Source organism: Acanthochromis polyacanthus, chromosome 19 (genome assembly GCF_021347895.1).
Source record: "Acanthochromis polyacanthus isolate Apoly-LR-REF ecotype Palm Island chromosome 19, KAUST_Apoly_ChrSc, whole genome shotgun sequence".
NCBI lineage: Eukaryota > Metazoa > Chordata > Actinopteri > Pomacentridae > Acanthochromis > Acanthochromis polyacanthus.
In genome coordinates, this window is record NC_067131.1 from 27,684,214 (window position 1) to 27,695,042 (window position 10,829).

At 38.9% G+C, this 10,829-nt stretch overlaps 1 protein-coding gene across 2 annotated transcripts in view; it reads left to right on the forward strand.

The window, feature by feature from the left end:
- The window catches only part of reep3b (receptor accessory protein 3b), a 45,274-nt gene extending 41,112 nt beyond the window's left edge, over positions 1-4,162 (forward strand). For both annotated transcript variants that reach the window (XM_051939840.1, XM_022200489.2), the window contains exons 7-8: positions 812-945; positions 1,726-4,162. In XM_051939840.1, the coding sequence (XP_051795800.1) occupies positions 812-945; positions 1,726-1,797 (206 nt within the window). In that variant the 3' untranslated portion in view covers positions 1,798-4,162. The remainder of the gene's footprint in view (positions 1-811; positions 946-1,725) is intronic.
- Positions 4,163-10,829: the final 6,667 nt, after the last annotated feature.

The window sequence follows — 10,829 nt, forward strand, 5'->3', positions numbered from 1 at the left end:
CGAAAATGAGACCTGTGCGATAATATTTAACAGAGTTATGGCCCTTGATCACTATTTTGAATATAGACTCATAGACATCACGTGTGGCGGGGGATATTGATGACCATGTCGTCTTGTTTCCTCTGCATCCTGTATGCTCTTTGTTTAGATAGTGATCCAGCAAATGTGGCTTTTATTGTATCAGTATATTTATTTTTCAGTTCATCTTAAAATTTAACCTCAATCCAAATCACTGAAGGCATCTCTGCGTCCGGTGGGAGTTACTCTGATGACTTGTTTCTCACCTGGAAATACCAGTTACATCGACATCCATCATCACATTTTCACACAAGTCCTGAAAGTAGATAAAGAGACAACAGTTGAACAAATGAGACCAAAACATGCCACTCACTCATTTATTGGTGAAATGAATCCATTCCATACCTATGTGGCTGTTTTGAGGCTCTTTGTGTTTCTTTGTGGTGGTTGTGAGTCTCTGTGCTCCTTTTGAATGATTCTGTGGTTGTTTTCATCTTTTGGTAGTCTTTGTTGTCTTGTAACTGAGGTCTTCCACTTAAAAAACATAAATACCAGCAGAGGCTCATGACTCTTTTCCCCAGAGGACTTCTTAGTGATCCACGGTCCAGGTCAGGTTAACTGATGAACTCTATTACTACAGTTTAGTGTTCTATACCTGTGATGTGCTGACAAAAATGTTGATAAGTGAGTTAGATAAAAACAGCGATTGTCAGGACACAGCTCTTTGTTTCAGTCATTCCTGATGTGTGTATTTTCTGTATATATTTTATTGAATGTTTTTTCTGTGTTTTAGAGTACTTTTATGAGCAGGAGGAAAGGACGGATGAAGAGGCTGAGCCGACCTTCTCTGAAGACGAGGCCGTCACTCAGAAAGGACTGAGGCGATCGCAGAGCGTCAAGATCTCACGATCCAGAGTCCGCAAAGACGTACGTGTTCTGTTCCAACCGCTGATGCAGTGGTTTATTGAAATATATTACCAAAGCAAAAATCAACATTTAATACACAATCCATCCAAAATTTCAGCTTTTTTTTTTTTTTTTTCCAAAGAGCAGGTTGCATAATAATCCCACCCCGTATAAACAGTGCTGGGTAGATACAGATGACTGCAGTAGAACTCACCTGTATGTAGACATTTTGAGGTGAATTAAATGGTGACACGTGCTAAACACTGAGAACTCATGTCTATGAAATGGGAACGCTTTGTGTCAGTGTTCCCCATACGGCTCCAGCAGCAACACGGTTCAGACCAGAGAGATGTTCCTGAAGTTTAGAGAGGAGATGGTTGCTTTGCACAAGAAGATATCCAAGCTCTTGAATGTTCCCAGAGACACTATTGATAGAACCAAATCGACCAAAATCCAGTGAAATTTGCTGGATTTTGGTTGATTTTTTTCTGAACGGTCTTAAAGAAACATCTTTTTTTAGCATTTTTTTTTTTTTGCACCAAAAAATATTCAAAAATTTCACAAAAATGTTGGAAATGTAGAAGTTTTCCCTGTAAAAATATATGCATTTTTCCCACATTTTCAAACTTTAAAACGACCCGCAGGACGACACGAGGGTTAAAGGAAAATCCTCACAGAATCTGAACGTAGAATGAACGTTTACTGATCTCAGACTGAGAGACTGAGCTTCTGAATGTAGACAGGAAGGTCCCTCCATACTCTGGACACACTGCTGAATGTATGCTTTGATTTTGTCACCAGGCTCGTTATGGATCACTGAAGATTAAAGGCAAGAAGAGACCAGCACTGAGCTCTGTAAACTACGGACTGTGAAGAGACTGCTGCTGACACACACACACACACACACACACACACACACACACACACACACACACTGATTGGTGGATGGTAACGTCAGCTTGTTTTCCAGCTCTGACTTTTCACTCTGCTGAACTTTTTGATGACAACCTTTCTGCTGACATATTTATTACCTGATTCATCCGAAACCAGTGGCTCTTGGAGACTTTGCTCTCAGAGAACTTTAATCATTTTCTTTGGGTTGGTAGGATTGGAGCGTGTGTCTGTTTCATCAAACTTTCATTAGGGTTGCAGATGTTTTATGTACGTTTAGTCTTTCTAATGTAGTCAGCATTTGGTTTCATTTCATACAAGTTACTTTCATTTACTGCTGCCTTACAGCACAGTTGTAAACCATTAATAAGAACAACTTTTGGGTTGCCAGGTTGAGAAAAATCCCTTTAGTTCTTGTTCATTCTCTTCCAATGTGACTCTTCGCCTTGTCTGTTTAGCCTCATCTATAGTGTCCCAGTAGGTTTATCAGATGGAAATCTAGTACAAAAACACACTTGATAGATTGTTTCTTTACTTTTTAGTGCCTTGGCAAAGAGTTAGAAGTACAACTCTTCATTAAAACTCAGATTTTTTTGGTAAACGTGCTTTATGAAGTCAAATTTGATGGCAGCATTAGCAGCACACCTGACAGTAGATTTTCCAGCTGTACTCTTGTTCCTGCAGGTCTGATAGTGGCCACAGTTAGCAAGCTTTGGTTAGAAATGTGCTGAAACAGACGGCGTTTAGTTAGTTAATGCTACATGCTGCTGTGCTTTAGCGTGTTGCTAATACAGCTCAAGGAAAATCAGTGCCTCCTGTTCACAGAAATGTACAGTCTTACTTTGGAGGGACAGTTTAGCAGTGGATCAGATAGCTGTGGGTAATGTTCAAAGATCTTTCAAAGAATCACAGCTCCATAGTTCCCCTCAGCTGGACTGAGCTTCATAGTGAACCGAAATTAAACCAAAAAGTTTCTATGCATGGACTAAAAGTGGAATGAGCTTCTAGAGATTTGTGAGCATTTGGAGCTACAAACTTGACATAACTTGACAAACCAAAACTTGCTTTATGAATGGCTTCTAAGTGAGCAGATGTTTTATTTTATTATTCATTTAGTTGTTTTCTTTTAGCTTAAAGCTCCGTTATAGCATCCTCCTTTTCAAATGCAGCACAGTTCCTCCTGTTGCTGTTCAGGTATTTTCGTTCCTCGTCGGCCCTCTGACGGTAGTGTTGAGTCTGTTAACTTATACATGTAGACTATTTTTAGCGTGTAGGTTCAGACACTCGTAACATTCCCTGCCCCAGCGCTAACAGTAAGAGCTACGACCTGAACGTTTGTCCCTTACATCAGAGCTGATTGAACGAATCACACGTGGAAATGAGCCTTGAGACAGCAGGTTAGCCTGCTCTCTTCAAGTAACGGTGGTTGCAGCAGATACAGTAACGTGTTCTTTTTAATACATGATGAAAGCTGCCTTCTTTCAAACAGAAACAGTGTGACTCTCAAACAGCAGCAGATGAACACTACACCTTACTCTGGCATCGACAGATGAGAGAGAGAGGAAGGAAAGTGGGAACCAAATGAATGAAAGAAGGATTCTTTCAGGTTTCTGTGAGAAACTGCTTCAGCCTTTGTGAAGGCCGTCAACACCTACTCACTATTAATGAGAATTTCTTAATTTTCTGCTTTTTACTCGTGCATTTTTATACGACTGTGTGTCCTGATTGCACCCTGGTTGTAAAGTTCTCACTGCATTTCTTACTCGGTGAAGATGGGCTTTTTTTAAAATGTTGTTTTTGTGTGTAATCTGTAGTGTTTTGTATCGTATCCACCTGTTTTGCACATATACCTCCTCCCAGACCTTTTTTATCAATGCTGTTGTTGCTTGTCATCTCATTTTGTAACGTACTTTCCTGTCGGAGGATGGAGCACACGGGATGGGCCAAACCATTCCGGATGCTAATATTAACAGCTACTTATTGCGTTTTGGAGTGTAACATGTTGTACAGCGCTACACTGCTCACAGGCTGCAGAAAGCTCCCTCAAAGGTTGCTCTGTTGAGGAGAGAGAGTCAAAGGGTCCATTTATGGTGTTTCTCTGGCAGAAACCCCTGATGTGTCGGTGTGTTTCTGACTTTTATCACAGGTCTGGGTAAACAGGCCCAGTGAACACAACAAGCCAAACTTGCACATGTCCTATGTTCATTTTCATAACTGACTAATGATACCAAAGCTTCGTGTTCCCACCCAGAGCTGTGTGGATGGGCCTGTTTGATCTGTGTGGGGAACAGTCTGGTGTGTGGATTGCTGAATTGTGAAAGCAATGAAATAAAGGCTGTCGAATAAAGTGGTCTGTTGTGTTATTAGGGTCCGAGCTCCACAGAGCGCTGCGAGAACCCTCCTGGAATGAGAGGACTTGTTTTTCTTTCTTTTCATTTGGACTTTCAAAGGCCAAAAAATGCTCAAACGCGTCAGACTTTGCACACACATCAGGTCTGGTGAAAATTTTGATATTCTGGGGGATGAGTGTCAAATAGCTTTTAGTTCAGGGGTCACATACGGCCCAGTGTGATCTGAAGTAAAACCACAGCAGAATAACCAATCACCCATAAATAACCCCAACTCCAACTTCTTCCCTTTGTTTTAGTGCAAGAATGTTCAAATTTAATGAACTATCTTTTTACAAAACATTTTGAACAGCCTGAAATTTCTAAAGAAGAATAAGTTCAGTTTCAACAACATTCTGCCTCAGTCGATCATTTACACATTACAACTCTCAGATCAGTTTATCTACAAAGAAAACATTTAATCACAGCTATCTGGACAATGTAGTACAGGGACATCATTTTTAAAGCAATTATCTTGAGAACTACTAAGTCTAGCTCAGTGAAATTGAACAGTTTAGGTGTTGAACATTATAAGTTTATTATGAGATGGACTTCATACGTGTTCAACATGTGCACTGGCTGTCACACGTCACGCTGCAGTCCTGTGTGACTCTGTGAACATATTCCAAGACGCAGTATGGCTTCTCTTTGGGAGTGAACGGCATGGCTCAACCTGAAAACAGAACAAAGACAAAACATTAAATATAAAATCTTGATCTGTTTCTATACATTCTGTGAAAAATTGAGGTTGTTTTAACAAGAATTGACAAAATTATTGGCCTGCGAAATGATGTCAGATTTTTGGGACACCCTGTAGTTTCTAATCAAAACCACTCGTCATGGTCTAGAAATTATTTAAAATTTACATTTTACAAATGTGTAATGGACATTAAATGTCTTTTCTGTAATTTTTACACTTTACAAAGTCATCCAGCGGGCCAGATTGGACCCTCTGGTGGCCCGGTTGTGTTCTGTTGTAGGAGAACAGGGATGTCAAACACCCAGACAATTTCATGTTTTAAATGAAAACTCACACTTTTATCCATGTGCTAACATAACTGTACAAGGGTTTTCTAATCATCAATGAGCCTTTCAACACCATTAGCTAACACAATGTAGCATTAGAACACAGGAGTGATGGTTGCTGGAAATGTTCCTCTGTACCCCTATGGAGATATTCCATTAAAAATCAGCTGTTTCCAGCTAGAATAGTCATTTACCACATTAACTATGTCTACACTGAATTTCTGATTCATTTAATGTGACCTTCATTGAAATAAACTGCTTTTCTTTCAAAATAAGGGCATTTCTAAGTGAGCCCTGACGGTTGAACGGTAGTGTATATTTTTACTTTGAGCAATGAACCTTTTCCACCATATTCTAACGATATGTGATGTATTTATATCCATGTAAATGTGATGAACAGAGAGATCAGAAAAACTGATCGATTTTCTCCATGTGACAGAGAACCCAACCTGATTAAACTCTCCTTACTGGATGCAAATATAGCCGCCTTCTGACCCTCTAGAAGGGTTTCAGACAAAATATTTCAAAAATGAGACTCAAAAGAACAATGAGCAATCTAATATTTTATGAAAAAAAAAACTTGTCATAGTCTATTCCAAAAATGAGACACAACATGACAAAAGAACAACAAAAATGAAACAGAATATGACAAAAATGAGACACAAAATGACGAGAACATGCTGCAGTTTCAGTGACATTTTGGACGACAACATTGTACTCATCTGCATGCCTTCGTCTACCCGGCCTCCATTGACTCGTCCCACCTGCCGTCTCTGGAGCTGAAACTGGACTGGATCAGACCAAAGTACCGTCCAATCATGATGCCAGCTGCCTCTCAAAAGGCTCCTTCATCTGGCAGCACTTCTGAGGGAAGATGAGCTTCAGCAGAACTTTGGAGATCTGCTCCAGTGGTTGGTGATGTGTGGGGAGATAGAGAGGGACCTTTGAATTGTTCAGAAAGGAAAACATAGAACCCATTGGTAGTTTTAGTTTAGGGTGCTACTGCGGTGTGTTTTTATTTTTAAGAGGTGAACAGGAGGAGGTTTTTTTTCGTATTGATGATCTTTTACTTTGTTCCTGGTTGGAATGCCCATCAATGTCAACATGAAGTTCGCTTTTAGTTCTGTTTCTTTATTTTTATTTTACTAACACCCATTTACTTTTAACCTCCTCACATGTTGTGCTGTTTTAAACTTACTCTTTCAAATAAATACTCATCTACTCCTCTGGAAACCAGCATTTGGGCTGTTTTTGTGTTGCTACTGACCTACTTCAGACAGACGGGACAGAACAACGTTTTGTGGACTAAAGGCCAAACTATGACATTTTTTTGGATGACATAGTAAACTATGACTTTTTTTTTTTACACATTTTGAACAACTCACTAAACTATGACATTTTTGTGATACTTTGGATGACAGCATATGGGTTCTGTAAAGCATCTTTAGACAATTTGACTGTAATTGGCACTATATACCATAATTTCCGAACTATTGAGCGCACCGGAATATAAGCCACACCCACTATATTTAAAAAGAAAAAAGGTTTTGTACATATATAAGTCGCAGGTGTCCACGTTGTAACATGAGATATTTACACAGAAAGATTTTATTTAACTTGTAATTAAATACATACTTTCTTCCAGAACAGTGCCTGCAACACGGCAGTGAAACACATGGAGTCAGTCCACGCTGCCAACTCCAACGCGCTAAGCTAGCGCAACAGCTGCATCATACGCATTTCTTTGTGTTTTCCATGATGAGGGTGTGTGCATGAAGCACAGAATGACTGACTGAAGAATTTAATGGGTTTGATTTAATTTGAACAGTGTCAATGGTCCACTGTGACCTGTTTGGTAATTTTATTGGTCTGATGTGACGAGGCTAAACTTAATGATGGCATGAAGCTCGCACATAAAAATCTACACATTAGACGCATCTTTGTATAAGCCTCAGGGTCCAAAGCGTGAGAAAAAGGTAGCGGCTTATAGTCCAAAAATTATGGTAAATAACATTAATTGAATTGAATTAAATTCAAGAACAATAAACAATTTTATTTTATGATCAAAACAACTTGTCATGGTCTCGAAATTATTTGAAATTTAGTGTACAAATTAACAAATTAATTCCTGTGGCCGGACTGGACCCTCCAGAGAGCCGATTTTGGCCTGCCCAGCTCATGTTTGACAGTGAGTGGACTGAACAAAAAAAAAATGTAAGCCCCTAAACCAACCCTGCTGATTTAAGATCTTGCTAAAACACAAACAGCTTGTGATTTTCAGGCCATCACATGTTTTATTACTCCATAAGATACCATTGAATGGTAGCATTAAGTGATCTAAAACATACAGAGGGTAAATATGAGTTACAGGAGGCAGGTAGCGGTACCTGAACTGGCCTTTTTCACTCCATATCAGTCAAACCCCTGTCACTTCTCACTCATACAACACACATGTTCAGTAATACACAGAGAACACAGCACAGTATTCTGTCTTCCAGGCGGTAGGATAAAAACACACCAGTCTCCAAATGAGTACTTTAAATCACATAATATCACAAAGTCATCAAACAAGTCTTCATCTGAGGAGAGAGAACAGGAACAGGAAGGAGAGGGGAGGTCTAAAACCATCTGAGCTCTGAGAGCAAATCGAAAGCTGCTGCCATTAAACAAACTGCATTATCCTGGTGTCCATGAACGCCTCATGTAGTTTCACTGCGTCACTGACAAAGACACTTTGTTCAGTGTGTTTGAGTTAAAAAAATGCTATGTTACATTAGTGTTACTTTGCTGGACATCACTGTCATTCTGCTGTAGGAGGAAAAACATCCTGGCTTGTATGCATATCTTTAAACTGGGGCTGGACCCGAATATCCGAATATTCGGTCGTTGCAGAGGTATCCGGATTCGGATCCCGCCAGCCCTGCTTTAACCCTCATGTCATCCTGCGGGCCAAATTAACCTGTTTCAAAGTTTGAAAATGTGATTTCACAGTAAAACTTCTGATGTCCACATTTTCAAGATTTTGGGGAAATCTTTGAACATTTTTTGGTGACAAAAAAGAAATGGTAAAAAAGATAAAAATGTTTCTTAAAGAACATTCACAAAAATAAATTTGTCAGTTATTTGTCCTCATTTACGGCCACCAAAAAAGTTGTTTCCTTGTCTGAAAAAATTCCAAAACTTCAGCAAAAAAATCCCCCAATTTTCTGAAAATTTGCAAAACCTTCAGGCAGAAAATTCCAATAATTCCTTAAAGGTTTCCCTTAAAAGTTTTATTTAAAAAAATCCCCCAAATTTGTCAAGAAAATTCTTGTAATTATTTTCAAAAAATGAGTAGAAATCTTCCAAAAAAAATCCTAAAAACATCTAAAGTGATTCCAGATATATCAGCAAAACTTCTAATATTTTCTTTAAGAACATTCACAAAAAAAAAAAATCCAGCGAATTTTGCTGGATTTTGGTTGATTTTTTTGTGAATGTTCTTAAGAAACATTTTTTACATTTCTTTTTTTCCCACCAAAAAAGGTGTAAAAATTTCCCAAAAATGTTGAAAATGTGGACATCAGAAGTTTCACTGTGAAAATAGTTTTTTCCCACATTTTCAAACTTTAAAACGGGTCAATTTTGACCCGCAGGATGACAGGAGGGTTAATGACACCATGTCCTCTTCTGCTGCAGGTAAATGGCACCAACTGAAGAATTTCTCCTCCTAATCTTCACATAAAGGAAGCTGTAAACAGTGAGCTTGATATCTGTTCAAACACAACACACAGCTTTGATTTGGCCTGGTCACTTCTGCTACAAAGCAGGACCACAAAGCAGCTGTGAGGCCGGGGTGGACGATCACGGAGCTAACTATGGCGGCTGAAACGGCATTGGATGATTCTCCTGACAGAAGGTTCGTCGATGGAGCCAGAGGAGAGCAGCCCTCTGGAGACCTGAGATGATTCTGGAGCTGTTGTTTTTCAGTCAGTGAGTGTTCAGAAGTCAGACAGGAGTTAGCAGACGACTGATTGTGTCCATCTGAAGATCCAGAGCTGAGACTGCCACCACGGTGCAGAATGCTGTCCAAGGCACGGTGTAGGTAGATTATTGGAGGGTTATTGAAGCTGCTTCTGCCGCTGTGCTTTACGATAGCTGGCCAGTCACTAAATTCAGCTTTATTTTGTGAGAAGTGACTCCCTTTAGCAGTGTCAGGTGTGTCTGTCTGTATGGAATGCTGCATTCACGGCCCTATGTGAATGATAGTAAAACCAACCTGATGTCTGGTCAACAGGCCATGAATGGAACCATCAGTGGCTCCTCATTTTCCTTCCATAACTACGTTAAATATTCCAGAGCAAATCAAACATGTCAACAATAAAACAAACATGCAACAAGGCATGACGTCACGCCAAAGATCTGAAGAACTTTGATCACAAATGATAGAAATCTTAAACTCAGCTTTATTCATTAACCCTCGTGTCGTCCTGCGGGTCAAAATTGACCCGTTTTGATGTTTGAAAATGTGGAAGAAAAATATATATTTTCACAGTAGAACTTCTGATGTCCACATTTTCAACACTTTTGTGACATTTTTGAACGTTTTTTAATGGAAAAAGAAATGTTAAAATATTTCTTTAAGCACATTCACAAAAAAAATCAATCAAAATCCAGCGAATTTTGCTGGATTTTGGTTGATTTTTCTGTGAACGTCCTTAAAGAAAATCTTACAAGTTTTACTGATATATATGTGTGATCATTTTAGATTTTTTTTAGGAATTTTTAAAAGATTTTTACGCATTTTTTGAAAATATTTCCAAGAATTTTCTTGCCACATTTGGGGATTTTTTTTAAAATAAAACTTTCAAGGGATTATTATGTTGTTAAAGAAAATAGAAGTTTTGCTGATATGTAATCACTTTATATATATTTTTAGGATTTTTTTTGAAGATTTTTACTCATTTTTAAAAACTTTTTCTTGCCAAATTTGTAGGATTTTTTTTTAAAATAAAACTTGGAAGGAATTATTGTAATTTTCCTCCTGAAGGTTTTGCAAATTTTCAGAAATTTGTTGAATTCTTTGCTGAATTTTTGGATTTTTTCCAGATGAGGAAACAATATTTTTTGGTGCCCATAAATGAAGACAACAGGAGGGTTAAGTAAACATGGTTTGATACAGCCTTTGTGTCAATCAGAGAACACCTAGAAGCTCAAGGTGAACATGGTTGGAGGACTTTCTTGCATACGTCGTGAACACAGCATCATTACTGCTCCAATCAGCAAACAGACTGTTGGAAGTCCAACACATGCCACATGCTGAGACTGCAAGCAACACAGGAAATAAGTTTTCGTGTACTCGTATTTCACTAGCAAATCACATTTTCGTTGGGTTAGGTGCCAGTTTAACGGCTCCAGAATGCTACAGACGGTTGCTCGGTTGAGGAAAAGCCGCAAAAGTTCAGACAACCCGACACAAAATCATCATTAACTCATTTTTCTGAGGAGGTGAGCCAAAAGCTAACGGAGTTGCATTCTGTTGGAACAACTTAATAAATTGGTCGCTATTCCTGGCCTTTTCTGTCCGACTGACACCACCTCAGTGAATGAAAGCGATGAATG